General features: G+C 37.9%; 1 protein-coding gene across 5 annotated transcripts; it reads left to right on the plus strand.

The window, feature by feature from the left end:
• The first annotated feature begins 917 nt into the window (after positions 1–917).
• KYAT3 (kynurenine aminotransferase 3) lies at positions 918–22,000 on the plus strand. Of its 5 annotated transcripts, none has more exons than XM_027651479.1 (14): positions 918–981; positions 5,189–5,289; positions 6,826–6,884; positions 8,103–8,247; positions 10,645–10,794; positions 11,895–11,981; positions 13,386–13,508; positions 13,599–13,719; positions 17,632–17,708; positions 18,139–18,228; positions 18,839–19,025; positions 20,026–20,099; positions 20,534–20,620; positions 21,716–22,000. In XM_027651479.1, the coding sequence occupies exons 2-14, from the start codon at positions 5,191–5,193 to the stop codon at positions 21,776–21,778; spliced, it is 1,362 nt and encodes a 453-aa protein (XP_027507280.1). In that variant the 5' UTR covers positions 918–981; positions 5,189–5,190; the 3' UTR covers positions 21,779–22,000. The 5 variants fall into 5 exon arrangements, with proteins under 5 accessions (XP_027507280.1, XP_027507279.1, XP_027507277.1 ...); XM_027651476.1 differs by lacking the exon at positions 918–981 and adding an exon at positions 1,130–1,229; XM_027651475.1 differs by lacking the exon at positions 918–981 and adding an exon at positions 1,256–1,361.
• The last annotated feature ends 463 nt before the right edge of the window (positions 22,001–22,463 follow it).

The raw sequence follows: 22,463 nt of genomic DNA on the forward strand, positions 1-22,463 counted from the left end.
GAAATATTTTAAATATATATATGTATTTCTAACTGAATAATTTAGTGATGTTGGGGTCCTGATTAAAGGGAACTTTTCCATTTACAAAGAGAGTAAGTCTCTGCCCTGGTTGCGAAGGGAAACCTTAAAAATGCAAATCCTGTGAGTTAGTGGAATACCTGAAGAAATCTGGAAAACTGAACTCTTTTTCTGATAAGTGGTCAGCTTAGGTATGAGATTATTGTTAATGATTTAGACACTTTATTCCACCCAGAAAGACAACCCGAAGAAGGTAACCAGTGAACCCAGTTTCATAGAATCATAGAATATGCTGAGTTGGAAGGGACCCATCAGGATCATTGAGCCCAACTCCTGGCCCTCTGCAGGACACCCCAAAAATCACACCATGGGCCTGAGAGCATTGTCCAAATTCTTCTTGAACTCTGTCAGGCTTGATGCTGTGACCACTTCCCTGGGGAGCCTGTTCCAGTTCTCAGCCACCCTTTGGGTGAAAAACGTTTTCCTGATATCCAACCTAAACCTCCCCTGACTCATATTCCTGCCATTTCCTGGTTACCAGGGTGAGGAATCAGTACTTGCCCCTCCACTTCCCCTCGTGAGGAAGTTGTACACTGCGATGAGGTCTCCCCTCAGTCTCCTCTTCTCCAGGCTGAACAGAACAAGTGTCCTCAGCTGCTGTCCATAAGGCTTCCCCTCCAGAACCTTCACCATCCCCACGGCCCTCCTTTGGGCGCTCTCTAATGGCTTAATGTCTTTCTTACATTGTGGTGCCCCAAATTACACACAATATCCAAGGTGAGGCCGCCCCAGTGAAAACCAGAGCGGGACAATCACCTCCTTCGACCGGCTGACAGCCCTCAGGTCCCGCAGGGCTCACCGGGCAGGACGGGCGCTCTCCGCCCCTCGGACGGGCGGGACGGGCGGCCCCGGCTCCGCCCCGGCGGGAGCGGTGTCGGCGGGCGGCGAGGTGGCGTCGGGGCGGTGAGTGAGCTGTGGCGGCGCCGGCCGGGGCGGAGGCGCTGCCTCGGGGCCTGTCCCTGCCTCGGGCCTGCGGGGGAGGCGCCCCGGGGCGGACGGGCCTGGCCCACTCCCAGCCGGGGCCGCGGTTGTGGCCCCGCAGAGCGGCCGATGCCGGGCCCGGGGAACACCCCGGTGACCGCGGGCCTGTCGGTGAGGGCCGGGGGTCCTGGTGCCCGGCAGGTTCTGGCCTCTCCAGCTCTGTGCTGCAGGTTGGAAATACGCGTGGGTGGGAGCCTAAGTGCAGTATAGAATGGCTAAATGGTAAAGCTGCTCTGCGAGGGGGGAAAATAGTAAACCTCCCCCCCCCCCCCGCAACCTCATTGCTCTCCTCAGTCCATACGGTAAAATTTATTTCTCCGCACGCAGTTTTCTCCTTTCCTTGTAGATTATGGGAGAAGAAAGGACAAAATGTTGGCTACTACAATAAATCTTTCACACAGAGCAGGTTTTATGTTCAGTGATTTGAAGTTCCCGAGAACAGTGATTTTGGCAATTGTTCTCTTGGCTTGATAACTCATTTTATCACCTGTAGATGGTAAGGGAAAAAAAGTTCTGGAGAGGCCTCCCCTGGCAAGGTGGCACCTTTTTTGTCTCTAAAGGTTTCATTCTCTAGACCGTACGAAGAGACAGTCCTTCAAAGGCTTGACAGCCTTTGGCTGAGATGTAACATTTTCCAGGTTTGCATTTCCAACAAAGATTTAGCACAACACAAATATCATGGGGATTATATTTACATTATGACATTATTGTGGTGGCTGACAGGCTTTCAGTATTTCTAGTAGTGTTCGTTGCTGAGACTGCACAGTAAAATGAGACTGTTACCTGGAAAAATGCACCAGTTTAAGGGGCTTGACCAACAGTCATTCAAGCTCTATGACATGGTTTTTATAGACATGGTATAATTGAAGCTCAAAACCAGCAGCATTTGGTCTTCAGTTTCAAAGGAGCAAAATTAAATAGTTACAGAATTATAACTTTCCATAAAATGTCCTGGTGGTTCAGCAGCATCTGAGGTCAGGGTACTGTATGACCAGGAGGTTGGGCAGCTGTGAAGGGAGCATAACAGCCTACAACTCAGAGGTTGTATCTGTGCTGGAGCAGTTATAAAGCACAGCATGAGCTAAATGATTAATAGTACACAGATGCATTCATATAGTTCCCATGACAAAGTCTAACTGTATCTTCCAGTCTAGTTCAAATCACCAAACCTGAGTTTAAACCAGATTAGCAACCAGAATATGTCTTCTTCCCATTCCCATTAAAAACATTTACTGAATTGACCTTTCTGATAGCCTTCCTTGCTTCTCACTCCCCTAAAAATATAGAAAACTGCAGGAGTAGTAATTTGTTATCCTTTTTACCCTAATGTGTTAATTTTCTATGGGTATGTAAGCCTGAATTCCAGGTATGCTGAGTTAGAGCATGAATACTTCAGAGCACTGAAAATTAGAATGGGAGGAAAAGTATTCCTTGCTGTTAATTTCTGAGTTTAACAGATATGAGTGTTGGCCAGAATGCTGGTGTCTGACTCCAAGATTAAAAAAAGAAACATTAATAGGATCAAGAAAGGAAAATACCTTTTCATTCCCCTACAAAGATCAGTGGATTTTCTGTGTTGGAAGAACTTTACCAGTTTTGAAGAGAGTTGAAACAGGGTTTGCATTACTTCTGTAGCTGCCTGACACTGTAACTTTCCTGAGCTGGAATAAATGTTGCATCTCGATGAGAAAAACTTAGCTTAGGACATTATAAACCATCTCATTAATGTGTCTTGGTTGTTGCTGAAACACATACAGCAGTAATATTTAAGAGTGCACTCATCCCAAAAGTACCAGTAAATAATTCTTTTGAGCCTGTGATAGGTTTTAATATGTCATAGACAATTACAGTGGGAATGTATGAGTTTGGGCAAAAAAAGAGTAGGCCTTTCTTTTATTCTTTTCTTTTTTCTTTTTTTTTTAAACAATGTAGGAGAGTATCTGGTTATATTAAAGAGGCCTTTCCCTTTACTCCCTAGAGTAGTTTAAGTGGAAATATTCAATTGCACATGAAGGAAGAGGTATTTTTAGCAATAAAAAGTCATAAAAGTATTTTAGATGAGGCTTTTTCATTTGATGGCCAGTAGTTGTCTCTGAGTGCTCTTGAGTCTGAACAAATGCTGTTCAGCATTCACTGGAAAAGTGTCACAAAGATTGAAACACAGTGGGAGAAATGTTACCTTCTAGTGCCTTTTCTTGCTGAGGCTGCTCAGCAAAGTATTGTTTCCATTATGCTCCCCATAAAGTTTTCACAGTTCCTGGCGTTAAAGGTGGATATATTTTTTCACTTCAGGTATTTTAAGTACTTGCAGAGATTGGCCACACCACAGTGATACAGGTCTGCTGTGGCTCATGCAATCTTGTGGTTTTGCATGACTGCCTTGTGTTGAATAATGGTTCACAAATACCACACTGCCTTTCAGTGCAGCCTGGCACTAATGCTGGAAATATTTACAGCTGTTAATAATTTTTCTAACAACACTTGCAAGTTAGTTTTGCATGTAAGGCTTGCAAGTTTTTTATTTAATTTTTCTATGCCTCAATACGAAATGAAACAGGCAGAGATATACATGTTTGCCCCTCAGTGCTAACTAACTACTGCAAGCACTTGCAGCTGAAAGAGCAATGCTGCCTTTGGTCTCACCCTGGGGAATAGCACCATTATCATGGTCACATTTTAAGTTAGTATCAGTATGTTACATAAGTAGTTTTTGTGAGGTTGCACAAGGAGAGGAATAGAGACCTTCACAATCTTTTTGATTTCACATAGTTATTATCAAATATTATGGTGAATATGCTAAGTGGTTATATTAGAAGTAACTTAAAATGGATTTACAGGTCTTTTTTAAACAGAAATATTTTTTTGTGTCTTTCAGAGTATCTGCAAACTAGTGTCACAGATTTAGTTGCTGTTTACTTTTGCCAGTCCTCAGGCCAGCAGAGTTTCTTCTTGTAAAGGAACTACAGTTGATTACTTGCAGATTGCTAAATGCAGTGGGATTACGTAGGTATTTTTGAAGATCTGGTTGAGTTAGCTACAACTCAGTACTGTGTGAGAAAGACCTTGATTTCAGAATTGAGACTGAGTTAGAAGCACCTGGAACAAGACAAAGACAAAACCAGCATACTTTTAAAACTTAAGTCATTCAATGAGACATCCTTAAAAGGGAGTGTTGATTGACCTTTTCTATTAGTTTGTAAGTGTAAAGAACCTTTTTTTTTGTTCTCTTCCCCTTTTCAGGTAGGGAAATCTGGGTGGAGCAGGAGTTATCCTTTAATGAGTAAACTTTGGAAAACATAGTTAATAATTATACTGCTGTGGCTACTGTGTTTCTCACATAGATCTGTGGGTTACATGGTTCTCTCTAACATATTCCAGTCATTTTGATAATATCAAAAATGATAATGTTAAAAATACATTCTGGAAGTAGTTGCTTGAAGTACCAGCTCTTACTTCTTTCTTTATAGTTGTTGATTAACAGGACATATTTTCTCCAGTCAGTTAATGACCTATTACTCCACACAGAACTCCTTTTCCAGCTCTCTGTGTTCTGCTGTAGAAGATATTTGATGTTTGCCAAGTCACTGTGGCAGAACTAGGTATAGCTACATAAAGTGTGTAGGCCTGCCTCTCTTGTGTGACTGGTGATCTTAATGATCCTGGTTTCAGCATACCTGATTTGAAACACTTGGAAATGGAGACCAATTTTAAAGATGTGTAATTTTTTAGAAATTAGGCTCTTTTTCTATTCTGTCTGTATTGGCAACTGTAATATCAATTTTTATTACACAGACCCATTTTCACAACAATTCTAACGGAGACTTTGAAGCTTGAATTTCATTTAGTCTTAATTATTATTCAAAGAAAAGAAGATCAGTGCTGACAAAGAAAGGAAACCTTCCTTTGAGATGACATTCAGAAACATTTTGCAGCCCTGTCAGTTAGAAAGTTTCATCGTCTATGGTTAGAACTGTGGCAAGGTAATAATTTACTAGAGTTTACTTAATTGAAACAAAATCACTGGAGGGAAGAGGAGAGGCTCTTATCTTTTAAAATTGCTTAGTGATGTGTAGAAGAAGCTCATTCCTAGAATCTGTAAGGTTTTTCAGGTCACTTATTTATTATGCAGAGATGTTTTTTGCTTCACGAAGCTTCTGTTGCCGTGGCACTAGAACATGCCAGCTACGAACAGATTTGCTTTCCAGATCCATCAAACATTCAGCCTCTGCAGTAAGTATTCCTTCAGCTTTGTAGAGAAAACTATTTCATGCAATATTTTAGAGATGCACTAGTTTTGTGTCACGTAAATCAGCATGTAAAAAAAGATGTGTATGTGGCTAAGTAGTACCAGTGTTATTTGTCTTTTTGAAATACAGCCAAACATTAGTCATATTTAACAAAACATACACTGTAAAATTGGATTACTCTTCTAAACCATATGTGCATCTTTAAATATATACAGTACAGATTACCTAGTCAGAATTCTCTCTTAACTCCCTTTTGTTCTGTGTTAAGAAGTATGACTTCACCTGTCTAGTTATCTTTACAGTTTTCTTCATGAGGACAAATAAAAGATGTCCTGTGTTGGATTCCTCTGGTGTTCTTGTCATATTGCTGAGGTCAGAATCAGATCTGTAGAGAAGACATGAGCAGAAAAGTATCTGTTTAATTTTATAGCTTCCCATTCTTCAAATGACAATGTATATGGTGTATTCATTACTATAAACAGTTTGAGTACCAAAGTGTACCTGCTGCATAATGTTTCTACTGTGAGTCATTTCCATTGATTCAAAGTTGAAACTTGGAGTGTAATGGTAATGCTGACATTTTCTTCTCGGAGTACAGTGGCTAGAATATGGTTTTTGAATCTTTCAGGCAATAACAATAGCTGGTAGTGGTAAAAGGTGCTAAAATTCAGTTGTTTGACTCAAAGAAACAGGAGTGTCTGGGGTACTCAGGGACTATGTAATTCCTATGTATTTTTTTCCGATATCAAGCTGGTTTACAAAAATAGATACGAGCTTGTACTTTTTTTGTTTGCCCATAGAAATAAATCTGGTTTTCCTTTTTCCTAAATTTCTTTTCTCTTTTTATCTTAAAAATATCACAACTATCTCTAGGTTTTTCTCTGCCTCTATATAGAGTAGTCATTGAAGGTCTATTCTACAGGAGTCTTCCAATACCTTAATTTAAGGTCTGAATATACAGCAAAAACATGTTCTGTTGTGGGTTTTTAGTGCTTTGAGTAGATACTTTAAAGTTTTAAAAATCTGAATGAAAATAGGAAATGTCTTTGCTACTTTCCTCTTACCCATCAATTTAACAAATAAAATTACATTGCAAGTGCTTGCTTTCCAAACTGGATTAAGCAGGAATTGGGCTAGAAATAGCACAGTCTTTAAGTTTTTAGCACATCATAGAAAAGAAAAAGAAAGTATGTACAGTATTTTTTTCTTTTTAGGACATCTGTTAAAGCTCTTGAGCTAAATTATGCCCTTCCTCCATCCTTGCTAAAAGTTTAGTGGCTTTAGATAATGACGAATGAGAATTTAGGATATTTTTGTGTATTTTCGTGTTAATCTGAATTCAAGCTATTATGGAAGCTTTAATGAAAGAACATGTCTATAATTTTGTGTAACTACTGAGTTCAGCTGGCAGTGGTGTCTCTGAGAAAGCATGAAGGAGGGTTTGTCATGCAGAATCCAACAATATCGTACTTTGTCTTCCTTAACAAACCCCTTCTGTGTGTATATTTTGATCTTGCAGACAATGGCCTTCAGACACAAAAACACAAGACGAATTGAAGGCCTTGACAGCAATGTGTGGTGAGTAAAAGGAAAATATCTGCAAATTTCAGAAAATGTCTTTGGTGGATTTATTTCCTTTCCAAATTGATAATAAGGTACATGGCAGCTGCTATCTCTGCTGGAATAAATGTGGTACCTGTTTAGAAGCAGTGAATGAAATTCAGTTAAAGGTGTGATTAATTGTTATTTTTGAGCTTTAAATATTAGGCTTAGACTTCTCTTCATCCAGTAAACCACATAAGACAAATATAACTCTTGGGCATGGTAGTTTAGCTGACTTTTAAATTTAACTGTTAATTCTGTTGGGTAATGTATTTCCATTACACTTGATTCGTGTTTACCAAATAAGTCAGATTTCTTTTTAAAGCCATTATACTTGTCTTTATAATTTATTTTTAATTATTATTATTTATTTTTAATACTTGTGTTTCTAGGTATTAAATTGGTCTTAAAGCAATATTGCCATCACTAATAAATATGGAATTTTCTTAGGTGATGAAAACACTATTGTAGGCTTAGATTAGTTCTATGTATATATGTATGTGTGCACATATGCACAAAGTATTTTGATCATTCAGCTTCAAGCTAATTTTTTTAGCAATGTGTTTTCATTTTTGACAGAACTGTTATGCTATGTGGAGGGGTTTTAGTTTAGTTTTGTTTTTTTTTAAAGTCTTGTTAATATTTTGGTAGGGAGGAAAGAGTAAAATGTAAAGTTGACTTGTGAAGGGAAGAAGGAAAAACTGTTTGTGAATCCTAACATTCATATCTGGCAGGCTACTAGGAACAGTTAATGAGCAGTCTAAAGCAGTTTGTTACCTTAAATAAAAAAAAAAAAAATAAAAATATAGCACTCAGAGGTGTCTGAGTAGTTTAAATGGCACCTTCACTTGACAGAATTTAGCCTTGAAATCATTTAATGTGCCTGGTGTTCCATTTCTGCCTATATCCACAGTAACTGTGTGTTTGTACATTTGCACATCTGAGCACAGTTCTGCTGGCAGAAAAGTTGGAGAAGTGGATGGAGAAAGTCAAATGTTTTCTTGGGTGCCCTGTGACCCCTGTGGTTACTTACCACTGTCCCAGCCCTCAGTTCTCCATGTGAACACTCTACTTAAACCCATTTCCACTGCTGTGAATTTGTCCAAGTGAAACACTTTTTTTTGCCTTTTAATCTTAAAAAATGAAAAGATAATTTTATTTGTTATGTTAACTTTAAGATGTTTTTTGCTTTAGGGTTGAATTTACAAAAGTGGCAGCAGATCCCTCTATTGTTAATCTCGGTCAAGGCCTTCCTGATATATCCCCTCCCAGCTATGTGAAAGAGGAGCTGGCAAAGGCAGCAGCAGTTGACAGATTGAACCAGTACACACGAGGCTTTGTAAGTATTGTGGAACTGAAGGACCCAAGTTCAGTGGAGAATGTGCCACAGGGGAAAAAATTGACTTTGCTTTAAATTGGTTTTTATCTGTAGATTGTACTGTTATGTTCCAAAGTAAGTTGATCCAGTAGCCTTATCTGTTACTCATGAACTTCCTCTGTGTAGGCTTCTTCAAGGCAAATCCCTCAGCTAGAGCAAAATGGTGGAGCACATCTGGGGTAGACTGTCTCTGAAGAGTGAATTCACAGTTTAAAGAGAGTAGATGATACATTTTGCATTTACCTCTGTATAAACATAAATCAGACAGTATAATGGTAGAATGAGAGAGTAGCACTTGAGACAGAGCCTCTACAATGCGGAAAAGATTGACCCATAGCATTTAGTAGATTTCACTGGAGACTAGGAAGGGATGAAAAGAGTAAGTTTTTGCCCCCTGGAAGGCAGTCACTACCCATTCTGGAAGTTGGCTTGTAGAGTTTATGTCTTGAGCTGGGTGTGAGTGTATGGCATTTATGATTATCCAAGGCAGGATATTCCAGTGACTATTACTGTTTTACTATGACCACTTCCTTGTTTGGTTTGCCTATCTTTTATTTTGTGGTAAAGATAGACTATATTGCCCAACTGAGAATTGTGTGTCAGGATTGCTACAAGACCCTAAGGGCATCTATTTAATATTCTTCTAGATGACCATGTTATACAACAGTGATATAAGAGCATCTTATAGACTGGTAAGCCAGAAATGGTGTTGGTAGTCATGGCATCACTGTGTACATATTCCAAGATTACTTTTTGACTATTCTCTAAGAAGTTGATGGGGAGCAGCAGTGGCCAGCAGTTCTGTGAAGGACAAGCTATCACAGTGAGCAGGGCAGAGGTCTCACCAGCCAGGGCCCATTCCCACAGTACCTGAGCAAGACAGGCCCAGAGATGGTGGCTGAGGTCACCAGACAAGCTTGTGGTGGTGAGGTGGACCTGAGAGCAAGCCAGGAATTCAATCCACAGTTCAGGCCCAGCAATGCTAACCATGGATAGACATAACCCAGTGATCACTTTACCAGCTCATAAGAAGAGAATTAACTCTATCCCAGCTGAAACCAGGCCAAGTCTACCTTCTGAGGAAGATTCACAGACTGATTCTCTAAAACTATATGTGAATCAAGCATAAATATAATTTCCTAATGCATGCAATTATTCAGTATTTACTTTTATCACTTTGTTCTTTATATCCAAATGGTTTGATAATTCCCATGATAATTATGAATGTTGGAAAATATATTATACTGTAATAGTACTTAAAGAGGAATTTTTACCAATATTCCCATCTTCAGCCTTTGTACTTCGTCTGCAAACTTCTGCATTTCTAAGGTTTTTGAGCACAAGTGTTTGTGGTAGCAGAGGTGGGAGGGATGAGAATGAATGATCTCTATCCATCTGATAATTAAGCTCTCATTGATTGTAGGGCTGTGGCCTAATGTGACTTGGGTGCTGTAGCATTCCTGTCTTGCCATGACACGGCAAGAAATGGCTGTCACTTGAATCAGCAATGACTTGTAAGCTTAATTTAGGGTAATGTTTTTGTTTACAGAAAGGTTTGTGATTTAATGCCTTGTCTATAGAAGTATAATGTTCAGTATTTTAGAGGATTTTTGTTATGTAGTTGTGTTTTCCCAAGGAGCTGTTTTCTATTTCTACCAAGTATCCCAAAAGAAAAAAGATTTTTACGGCAGGAATTCTGCAGTTTTTCTGAGTAAACAACATTGTGTCTTCTTATTTCCATGTTGTATATGATCTTTGTTGCATGTTTATTTTCTTGTTCTTTGCACATTTTGAGAAGGATGTGTTAACTACTGTGTCCCTGGAGGGGACACAAATGGTGAACAGTGCTCTGAGATTTGGGATGTGACTATATGAATCATTATTCTGATTACAAGTGCTGTTTATTAGCAGTATATAAACAGAATAAAAATATTTCCCTTGCACCAAACACTTTTTAGTTGAAAGATAAGGAAGAAAAACAGAGGGAGCTGAAAGAGACTCAAAAGGAGGGTGAGGCTGAATTGGTGTCAGAGTATTCCCTTCTCTCCTCCTGTCTCTTGTCCTAGCTCTGGTATAGGCTACCTGGTGCTACTCTGAGGTGTGATAATATGGCAGAAATTAAAAACCACCAGATAGAAAAAGAATTTCCTAGTAGATACAAATAAATTGAAAGCACTCTTTCCTAATGTGCAAAAAGCTTAAAACGTGCTACCTGTTAACAGCCATTAACACTGAGGGCTTATGTCATATTTTTCTATTTCAAAATGTACTATTTTGATATATGTGGAAAACCCCCAGAGACAGGCTTTGTACATTGTTGGAACACTCCAAACAGTTACATTTGTTTGCTTTGAACAGGGACATCCATCGCTGGTGAAAGCCTTGTCTCAAGTGTATGAGAGAGTTTGTGGAAGGAAGATTGATCCTCTCACAGATATCCTGGTGACCGTGGGAGCTTATGGATCTCTCTTTAGTACAATACAGGCATTAATAGAAGAGGGAGATGAAGTAAGTTTTTATTGGAAATATTCACATATACTTGCAGAAATGAGAGTTTTCCTATTTTCTTATTTGTCCACTTTTAAACATAAGTTAATGTTGGGGTTTCTTTCTATCTCCATTAGTTTGATTTGTTGCAGTTGTGCACCTGACTTATGGTTTCAGAAGCTGTGATTAGGAGCCTATCTTTTGGATGTCTACCTATCATTCACCAACATAAAAATATCTTTTTCATACTTATGATACCTGTAGCAGTTTCTTTATCACTGTTACTGTTAAGTGACACAGTACACACTGATTTCTAACTTGAGAAAGCAACTGGGCTGTTGTCTGCACCAGAGGACTAAGGGTGGTGCAAAGAAGTGTTGATGTTTGAATGACCTTTAGGTACCATATTCTGTTTTGGACCATTGTATGATGGCAGCATAGGTAGCAGAAAAGTCGTTCAAAGAAAGGATTGTTAATTTAGTGTACTAGCTGTGATGAGTCATCCCTTCATCATTACTGATGTCTGCCTTTTTGACAACGATACTACAAGTCATTTTACTGAAATATTTCTATACATAGCAGACAAAACCTTTTTGTGTTGTCATGCATTTTGCTTTCAGTGTTTTGTTTGTTTTGCTTCTATATATTGCATTCTCACCTGTATCTTCCTCTTCTGTTGCTGAGGATAAAATCTGAGGATTTAAGCTGTTCTTCTGAGATTTCTAGATACTTGGAAATCTTGGCATTTTATGGACAGAATTAGGGCAGCTGTGCTGTGGTTCAACAGCTTGCTGTCATTATCTACCATTTTTGCATCTTTGCCTTGCACCTTCAAATCTATGTATAGGACATAAATTGTAGTATTGTAACTTAATAGTTGTAATGTGTAACTATAGACGAACAGCCTGTGTGTGTTGTCAAAAATGAGTAGTGCTTATCATACTCAACCTTGTGGCATTGTCGTGTGATGCTCTAAAAGGAGGAATATTCTGTAGTGTTATATCATTGTATCTGGAGCACCAGAAACATTAACAAGTTATACCACCAAAGTAAATCTGCAAATATGATGACATCATGCATGGTAAATTCTCTGTTTCTAATACTGATTGTTGTAATTTCAGGTAATAATAATAGAGCCATTTTATGACTGTTATGAGCCAATGGTAAGGATGGCGGGTGCAAAGCCTGTTTTTATCCCACTAAGATGTGTGAGTAGCTTTTTAAAAATTATTTATCATATGAAGTTTCTCATCTGCACTCAATACAGTTTGATGAACACCTTCTATGAGATGCTTTTCTGTATAGTTTTTTGTAACATCCAATTACATAAAAATGAGGTGGACTGCTGTAGTGTAAGTCTGAGACAATGATAGTCAAAGGCAGATAGAATATTTTATTAGTGTTGGAGAAGGTGCAACAATGTTTCTCATTTGCTTTAATTTGTGCATTTTGAAAGCTGATTAAAATTACTTTTTTCAGTTTTCGTTGCAAATAATAGAAGGGGATCACATCAGTGCCATTTCTGTATCTGTTGGTTTTCAGATGATTTGATTTCTGATCCCTTCAGCAACTCCTACAATAACAGAATACAGTTACTTTTCCAAAATCTGCTTGCTAAATAAAGACTGATCGTGCAATACACATATTTGCTATATATACAAGGATTATTGTTTTGTTTATTGTTAAAAAGGACTAATTTTGCTGTGGATTACTTGTCAATTTGGTACTACTGGCATTCTGCTGGCAGCTTGCAAGGATTGTTCTGGATGCAAAGTGTTGATCCTGTGACCATTGCCTTGTGCAACTGGTAGCTTTGCATGGGAAGGGCTGAGGGGCTCTTTAGGTAAGACTGCTGAATGAACTCACTGAAATCAGAACAACACAGAGGGACAGAACCTCCACAGATGCAGTGGGAGTAGGTGAGATTGTTCATCTGGATGCCCTCCTTCTAGGGATGTTTTGAATGACAGTGTTCCTCCAAGTATTTTCTGTTTCACACCCTTGTTTTTGGTCTGACTCTCTTCCAGTCATGTGTAGGTGTCAGAAAGTCAGTGTGGCCATGCTCTATGTTCTCCATAGCAACTGGCCCAAACTTCTGTTATCCATGTGTAATACCACAGGGACACTTGTATTGTGTAGTGTATAAATCCAGAGCCTCAGTGGTGCAGATTTTTAATTCTTTGTCTATTTTCATATGTTCAAGGACGAGGAAGAGATCTTGAATCCCTTCAGTGGTGATGTTCCCAGTCAAGCATGCACACACTTGCTCTAGTATTTGGCAAGGCTGTAAACACTCCTGCCATGTGACAGGGCTTTCTGCAGTACACACTGTAATGATCCTCAGGTGTACAATAACATCCTGGAAAACAATTCCTGCAGAGGCTTTAAGACAGACATTGGCCAGGAGAAGACAGCCACTGTCATAATAATTTACCTTGTTGTTAGGCCTCCCTGCCTGTTCCTAGAACTGCCTTCTCCCAGGAGAACAGAACAGAGTGGATAGGTTGTCAAGTATTGTTATGAAAGTGTCTGAGAGTGATAAGTTAGGCATCTCTCTTTAGGCTGTGGTATTCAAGTAATGCATACATTTATTGTTTGTTTTGTTTTTTTAGAAAAATAATGGAAACTCTGCATCTAGTACTGATTGGGTCTTGGATCCTGCTGAACTTGCAAATAAATTTAATTCCAAAACAAAAGCAATTATTCTGAATACCCCACATAACCCTATAGGCAAGGTAAGAGTCCTGCTTTGACACTACTATAATTTCAAAGAATGGCTTAAATACTATAATTAATGCATTGTCCCCTACTTTTTTGTATCCCAGGTGTTTACCCAGGAAGAACTTCAAGTAATAGCTGATCTGTGTATTAAACATGATACCCTGTGCATCAGCGATGAGGTGTATGAATGGCTGGTGTATAAAGGGAATAAACACATTAAAATAGGTACTGATTTTCTGTGGTATCTTAGAATTGGTTGTGGAATGATGCTGTAAGCTTGCCTCTCAGAGATAATGCTTGCTGGAAGGAGCTCAAACTTCAAGCTTTGACTATTTAGCAATGTTTAGGGTCTAAGGAGGAGAGCCCCTCCCTTTTCTGAAAAGTGTTTTAAAGAATAATTTCCAAATAGAATTTTCAAGTGACTTTGGAGCAGACATGCATAGAAACCAGTGGGATTGATGCTCATAAGTCAGTTATGATCATATGAATATCCCATCCTTATTTGGTTACTTTGTGGGCCATGACAAGTATAGCTTCTGTTACAGTATGTGTATTGGACTGTGCTTTGCTAAAGGACTAATAGAAGGAACAGGGATTAGAACTTCCTTCTCGGGGTATTGTAGACATAATCAATGAGGGAAATGGATAATGAGGAACACAATATTTTTTACTCCACTAGTTATAAAAAATAAAAAGCAGTATAAAGGTCAGCATGGAGATAGTGCATGAGCAGTGTCCCTCCCAAGTGCAGAGACATTGGACATTGTATTCAGTCCAAATAATGGACACTGGATTCAGTGAACTAAGTCACTGCAAGTGCAGTGTGAGAGCATGTTAGTTTTCAGGCAGAGTTGCTACAGGGGTGAAGCACTACTGCAAGAATAAGCCAGAAAAACAAACATGATGTAATGTCCCTGTCCCTCTTGTTTTATTTCTTGATCCCAGTTTTACTGAAGCTGGTGGAATCACTCCCACTGTCTCAGAAAATTTAATTTAGTGCAGGGTACTGAACTCCTTCCCCAGTTCCATAATGCTACAGCTAAGCATTTATGTAAGAGTTAGTGTGGTGGTCTTAGTTTGGCTCTCCTGATATATTTGAGCTGGCTAAAGTCCAAAATTTGTTTCTGATGGTAGCATCTTGCATGAACTGTCTGTTAAGATGTAGTTACTGTTGTTATGAAGGCACATTTCAGTCGTGTGCAGTAGAGGCATCTAGTTGAGAATAAACAATGAAATCAAGACATATAAATATAAATTAGACAAGAAAAAGCTTAACTTTTTTCCTGGCTTTGCCACTGATTGAATGCTGAATAACTTTGCTTCTATGCTTCAATTCCATATTCTTAGAGTGGCAATAAAAAACTTTCAATTAATGGGGGCTAAATCATTGTAAAACCGGAATCTTGTAAATAATAAAAAGGAAATTGTATCTAAATGACCTTGCAATACTTATTAGCTCAGCCTCACAGTTGTTGACAGTACATTGATTGTACTGGCCATGCATAGGCTATGAGTCTGTTTTGAGAGTGACCTAATTCCATGGCTGCTGTGGTTGCCTTAATAGTGATACCTTCTCAAAAACCTTAAGATATGGAAAAAGGGGAACATTTTGGGTACATTCATGTGATAGTAATTTGAGTCACTGCATCCTAGCAACTTAGCACAGTAACTGACCATATGTCCCAATTGCAAAGTAAAATCAGTTAAATTAAAGCTTTCTTCATGGGCTTAGCAGGTATTTAGTGCAAATAGCTGTCCTCAGAACCAAAATCTCTATGGGTGGTGTAAGGTAATCCATTTTGCTTTGCAAAAGCAGCAGGTCCAAACACTCATGTTGTCAGTCACACTTTGTCTTAGTGGACAGGTGACGGATTCTTAAGAGGCAGTAACTCCACTGTTGTTGGCATCAGTATTGTCATCTAATGCTTCAAACCAAAACATGTTCCAGTTGAACAGAGGATATTCTGTGGATCAGCATAAAATATAAAAATACTGTCTAATGAAAATGCAAGTTAAAGCCTGGGAAGTTGGCCAACTAGGTTTAGGTGCATATTTTCTAACAGATCCCATTATATCATCTTCAACTTTAGTGTTAGAAGTAGTATAAAACTTTCAGGGTAACACTGTAAACAATAACATTATTTCAGTAAAAGAAATAAGATCTGCTCTTTTTTAACCTAAGTTGATTAGATTTCTTATTTAAGTCTACAAAAAATAATACAATAAAAATAAGTGTGTTATTTCACTATTTATAAACTCCTGTGTTTCCATATTAACCTCTACATATTCCATTCAATGCAGTGACACTTTTTTTGTGGGAGATACAAAATGGATATTGCATCAATTTACATGTTCTAATGGTGGTTCCTTAATACAATTTAACAGGGGTTGCTAGCCACAGATCATAAAATTAATACAGTCTTTGTGCTGTCACTGAAGCAGTTTTCTGTAGCATAGACCACTTCATCATGTTTCTCATCATCTGACTCTGAATAATGATTAGGGTTGCACTGGCAGATTTAGAGATTGCATCTCATAACTGAGGATTCTGAACAAGCCTCTGAACAAGCTGAGTGCCATCCCAGGTAACAGGCTTCTTATACGTGTTAGTTTGCACTTCATTAGTTTTTAAATTGTAGTCAGACTTGGTTGTAGTGTATATGATGTCCTATGTAGTTACCATATGGCATAGAGAATTTCCCTCTCTATTTAAAACTTGTAAAAGCTTCTTTCCCTGTGCCCTTGTGCTGCTGCTGTTGTTTGAAATGCTGTTACATTCTGTCTCCAAGGCTGAATACCTATGACTGTGTGGCAAAACAGTGTTGCTAGAGGCCATTAGTTTTGAAAGCCAATTATTTTTGCAGTCTGTGAGAGCTAGTTTGGGTGCCTTTAGGAAGTGATCTGTACTCTTGGTCGAGCTAGGTAGAAGATGCATCTGTTCATGTTGCCTTTTTGTTCTTAGGGTCACAGAGCAGTTAAGTCAATATGAGTGGACTAATAGGAATATCAGGTTTTTTCATGCTGTTTCGTTTCTCTTCTTGGCAAGTTTGCTCAAAAAATTACAATACATGTTTTCAAATAACTGTAAAGACTTATACCATATCTAATGCAGATAACTGCTGCAAAAACTTCAGTGTGAAACACTGTGGTTTAATTTGGAAAATTTTTGTTCATTGTTCTCCCTAGAGAGGGGATTTAACAACTGACAGGTTCACTGGAAGTGGTTCTAGTATACAAATGAGGTGAAGATGGATGTTGGTGACCACTGCAGTTGCAACCTTGTCTAACACAAAGTCTAACTTTGTGTCTCAGACTTTAGTGTGTCTTGATTTATCTGTTTCTGTTGAAAATTACTTAAGTTAAAGAGTCCAAATATCACTTCCAGAAGCAATATACAGAAAAAAAACCTGCAAACTACAGGAAGAGACCTTTACTCTGTCATCTCCTTGGAAAGGAAACAAAGGATTTTGGTCTCCTATCAGATACAACTGCAGAAACAGAGACAGGCCTCCATGCCTCCCTTAATCCTTGCAGACATCTTTAGCTAACTGCTACTGTCAGTCAGTTCCAAGCCTGTTCAAATTATATAACACAACATAGTTTATTTACTCACTCTGCTAGTTTTCTGATGTTCTGCTGTTTGGTTCTGGGTTAGAAGTCTTAGTAATTATTTTATTTTTCTGATGTCTAAGCCAGTGACATTGACCTGGACAATTCTATTAAAGTGGGTTGCAGTACCGAGTTAATGTTGTGTATAGTGCTGTTGTCAGGCATCAGAAATAATGCTGTCCTCAGGTGAATGGATAGCCACTTCTTAGATCATATCTTTCTTATGAATAATTATGCATTTTTGCTGAGGAGAACTAACATGTAGTTTTAAAACTGCCTCTTATTTTCTGCCTCTTTTATCACCTTCCATTAATCCTTACCTCCTTTTCATGCTGAAAGCATTGGCCCGTATATCCTTTCTCATTCGTTACAATTGCTGAAATTTTAGAATATTCTCGTTGCTTGTTTAAGATGGTGCAATGATATATGAACACACAGCTCTGAGCTAGGGCAGTACTACAGTAATCCTTCAGATTACATGGAATGGGTGAGTTCACCTGTACCAAATTAATTTTGTTTTATATACAGCTACCTTGCCAGGGATGTGGGAAAGAACAGTAACTATAGGAAGTGCTGGGAAAACTTACAGTGTAACTGGCTGGAAGGTAAGAAGGCTCAATATGAAAGACTTCAGTTATATAAGTAACAGAATGCATTTATTACACTAAAAAAGCCTCTGTTTTTATGACTTGTGTTTTGGAAGCTTCTGGCAAATCTCCATGTCTCCAAAACAGAACAATATCAGTTGGAGCAATTACCTGTCTTTAACACCCATGTTGTAATTATCTTCTTGTCTCTCCATTGATGTGTGCCTGTGAGGAAACAAATACTAAAAACCCACTACATTGTGATTTGTTCAAAACCAGTCAAGCTTCTTGCATATTATGATATTTTAGTTTCCCAGTGTTGTGGTGATATGGTATGTTTTGAAATGGCTCATATTTCTGTAAAATATTTTGCTTAAAATGAAAAACTTGAGACACTGGCTAATTTTCATTATTTTTTAATTTTATTTTGCTTGCTTTCCTCCCTTAGCTTGGTTGGTCCATTGGTCCCAAAAACCTGATAAGGCATCTGCAAGTTGTTCACCAAAATACACTGTATACTTGCCCAACTCCATTACAGGTATGTATTGATGGGGCAGAGGAGGTTGTTTTCTGGTGTAGGAAAGCTGTTGGCCTCACTGTAATAAAACAGTAATCACAACAATGAATCTTTAGTTGTTGAAATGTTAAATGGAATGTAAGAAGAGGAAATAAATTTGATCTGCTCACCAGACATTTAAAAAAAAAAAATCAGTCTTGCAGATTCTTTCTTTTTTCACTTGCATAAAACCGACAATCTTAGTGATTTCCTAGCAAATACAAATAAAAGTTGTTACAACAAAGTCTTGTTTTACTGAGCATTATCTCTGTCTACTAGTTTCTAGTATTTTATGATGCATTATTACCAATAATTTAAATTTAGCTTCAATTCAGATTGTAAACCCTTGTGTCAAAGACTGTGACTTCCATACACTATTAGTGCCTAGCAAAAGATTGGGTGCTTTGGGTGTTGCCACAGCACAAAGTAACAAGCAAATTACAGACTTGACTGTAGCTTGTGTAATTTGTGTGCTGATTTGCTTAATGAGGGCCGGGATTGAATAAAAATCCATGTGATTTCAGAGGAAGTGTGTGAGTCTGTGAGTTTACTGACTGTTCATGAGTACTTTGACCATTGATTATGTTTCCAGGAGGCTTTGGCACAAGCATTTTGGATAGACTATAAGCGCATGGATGACCCAGACTGCTATTTTTACTCACTGTCTCGAGAGCTGGAAAGCAAGCGTGATCGGATGGCTCGACTCCTTAAAGAAGCTGGACTAAAGCCTGTCATTCCAGATGGAGGATACTTTATGATTGTTGATGTTTCCACATTAAGTTAGTATAAAGTTTATTAAAAAGGGTGTGGAAAGTAACTATAGTTAATCTGAAAATGCAACTTTCATTTTAAACTGTATTCTCATTTCATGTTTGCATAACGTTGTCAGAAGTACTCGCTGGGACTGAAATTTTCTGTTTGACCTTAGTGTGTAAGGTAGACTTTATGAGCTTCAGCAAAGCCTTTATGATCCTAACTGCTGTTGGTGTTTTGCAAAACTTTGTCAAGTTTTTAGAGAGGATAAAGGAGGTGGATAAACATTTCTATTTTCAAAAGGTATATGGTTATGATAATGTTTGAGAGCCTTGCACCTTCAGTTCACACCATTTGTCCTTTTTTCTTTCTGGTCTTTTTTTGTTGGTTTCTTTGTTTTTCTTAATCTGAAGTCATACCCTGAAGGCTCTTTGAGGCATTCTGATTTCTAAAGTGTAAAAGGCTACCAAAATTTACAAAACCTTTTGGAAATTCAGGTTATGGCAACTTTGGAGGAAGAATTCCCACAGGGGAACATTTTCTAGTTCCGCGTTTTTCCCTAACTGGTCTTAATGGCACTTTTTATTCAGTGAGAAATGTTTAAACATAGCTGGACCTCACAGCTTTACCATGTGACAGAAAGTTTTAGGTACTCCAGTTTCAGAGATGAGAAAACTGCAGTTGCAGGGATTATTACAGTCCCTGCAATAAATGCCCCCTTCAGTACCCTTCAGAGCCCTGATTTCTCAATAACCCAGGCTTCAAGACTTCTTGGCATACTACATGGTTTTCTTCCAAGCTACATGTCTGAATTTGCTTCGGATGGAAAGCAAGTGCTCAGGTCAGAATGGAAAGGTTCAATCTGTTGGCCCATTTTAATTGTTATAATTTAGAAATTATATACGAAAATGAAAGCATGTATCTTTATTCTTAAATATTAACTATAATAAAATGCTGTTAATGAATGCTTTCCCAGTGGAGTCTAGGAAATCTTACAACATATTTGTTTCAAATTTATTTTTTTAGATGTGGATCTCTCTGATGTAGATGAGAAACAACCTTATGATTATAAATTTGTCAGATGGATGATAGCATCTAAGGTAAGACATCTGAGTCATACTCTGGCTTTAGAATTGCTTTTCTATTGAAAGCAAGAGCAGTGCAACTTAGTTATTAAATAGTGTAGTAGACATGTTCCATTCAAAATATTATTTGGTGTTGTTGTTAATTATGTGACTAAAATATTGCTAAATATGCTGACAATGTACCCTGTAGGTCTGTGTTACACCTCAGCACTTTTCTTTTGGCATGTTTAAATGTTTGTTGAATAGAAGTAAGTACCTTTGAAATGTTTTGCCTAAGAAAAGTAATTTGAGTTTAGAAAAGAATAGCTTGTGCATACAAAACCAAACCTTATCTTTTCATCACATGTTGTGAGGGAGAGTTCTAGAAATGGAATAGTAAAATCATCATGCTTAAAACAGATTTTTTACGCATATAAATAGGCAAATGCTATTTCTATTTTATGTTTCAGAAGCTGTCAGCAATTCCTCTTTCAGCATTCTGTGGTCCTGAAACAAAGAAACAGTTTGAAAAATATATACGTTTTTGCTTCATTAAGGTAAATTTATGTCCTGAAAATCAATGCAGTGCAGAAATCCAGAGCAGAGATTAACTGTACAGCAGAGTGGTATGCCTCATGCCCATTCAGTGTCCAACAGAAAAACAGTAAAGAAGTCACCTTCAAGTTTAGCTCACTTGCTTAAAAATACTCAGGATTTCACACAAGCTCCAAATTACAAAAGAAAACATGTTTTTTTGTGAATTAGCTGATTTTTGCCATTTTGTGAACACCTCCTTTACATTTTCTTTACCCTGTTGAGTCTGTTCTTGAAAAGACTGAAAGACTTTGGGGACAGGTAGGTAAGATTTGATAAGTCCGAAGCCCTGAGATGTTTCCCAGTTGTTCTGCAGCAGAGTCAGCATAATGGAACATGTACAAATCCTTAACTGTTCTGTGTAAAGATCAGAGCTTTAGCCTGAACTGGTAATGAAGGGGAGTTTCCCCTTGTGTTGCTTTGTTCTTTTGATGAGGTGTAAAGTCTTTGGTATAAACTCAGCCACTAACAACCAGGATAAAACTTGCTGCTTGTAAATGTGGCTTGTCTGCGATGAGCAGCACTAATCATTTTGGACTAATCAAGTTGGACAACCTGTATGACTCACCAGGTTGTAGCCAAGCCACACAAATGGCTGATGGATAGATTACCCATATTTGGGGGGATTATTTTTAAGTGGTTCACAGCATAACATGGTTGCATGGAGATTAAAAAATCCCAACTGTACACATAGGGATTAGGAAGGTATAGAGAGACAAGCTAGCATGTCTCCAAAACAGAGCTGCCAAATTACATCACTGCATTAATGCCAAGCATTTATATAAGTATTGCTTTCATTAAATGTGATAGTATAAATTCTGAGAAAATGTGTTATCTTTTAAATATATATAATAAATATTTTCAAGGAATCAGCACTGAATTCTTTGTGCAGTCCAGATTTGTAGCTAATAACTGTTAGGGAAAAACTGGCTGACACGATATTTACAGGATGTGAGTGAAACTGCCCAAGACTGATTTGGGATGATATAATCATGACTGCCTCTCTATTCAAGAACTCCACACTTGCAGTAATAGTGCAACTGTTCCTTGTTTTGCAGAAAGACAGCACACTAGATGCAGCTGAAGTGATTCTGAAGAACTGGAATAAGCAGACAGGCTGATTTTTCTTATTAACACTTCCATATGGTATGGTATCTAGTAGGGGAGTTTTATTGGAAATTTAAGAACAAATTACTTAATACAGTACAGAATTAATATGACTTTGGAAATAACTTTCTGCTGCCATCTGCTGAGGAATTAAAACAATGATTTACCTAAAATGTGTGTAATGCAACTCAGAGGTTATTTTCAGTCTTTTCAAAATAATTTACTTTTTTCCTAAAAAAAAAATAAATCTATGGGGTTCACTTCTTTTATTGAAAGAAAAAATTGGTAGGACTCTCTGTAAAATAAATAGATGATATAGGTATTTTAAAGCTTACAAGAAAAAAGTGGGAGGTTTTTTTTTATGAGATAGTATAGGAACTAAAAAGAGAGACTTAGAAACATCATGGTTTGTGAAACCAAATAACCTGCAGTAGAGGAAGATTGAGACATGCCTCATGTTAGATAATTGCAGTGACTTTCCACATACCTACCTACCTATCTTGTCTGTGCACAAATTGCATCAGTTTAAATAAGATGAAAAGTGCTAAGTTGCATAATTACTATTTTATTTCCCACAATAGTCATGTGTGGTGTTCTGAAAGTATTCAGTCCTCAATAAAATTGTACAAGTGGCATCTAGAATAGGAATTCTATTTGCTTATGTCTACCTATGTATTTATTACGTGGATAAATCTACAA

This window comes from Corapipo altera, unplaced genomic scaffold (assembly GCF_003945725.1).
Source record: "Corapipo altera isolate COAL_440 unplaced genomic scaffold, ASM394572v1 57, whole genome shotgun sequence".
Lineage (NCBI taxonomy): Eukaryota > Metazoa > Chordata > Aves > Passeriformes > Pipridae > Corapipo > Corapipo altera.

Coding starts and splice junctions, on each gene's coding strand:
- KYAT3 (XM_027651479.1), top strand. CDS start 5,191: ATGTTTTTTGCTTCACGAAGCTTCTGTTGCCGTGGCACTAGAACATGC. Junction 6,885..8,102: donor GGCCTTGACAGCAATGTGTG/GTGAGTAAAAGG, acceptor TTTTTGCTTTAG/GGTTGAATTTACAAAAGTGG. Junction 18,229..18,838: donor CTTGCCCAACTCCATTACAG/GTATGTATTGAT, acceptor TTATGTTTCCAG/GAGGCTTTGGCACAAGCATT.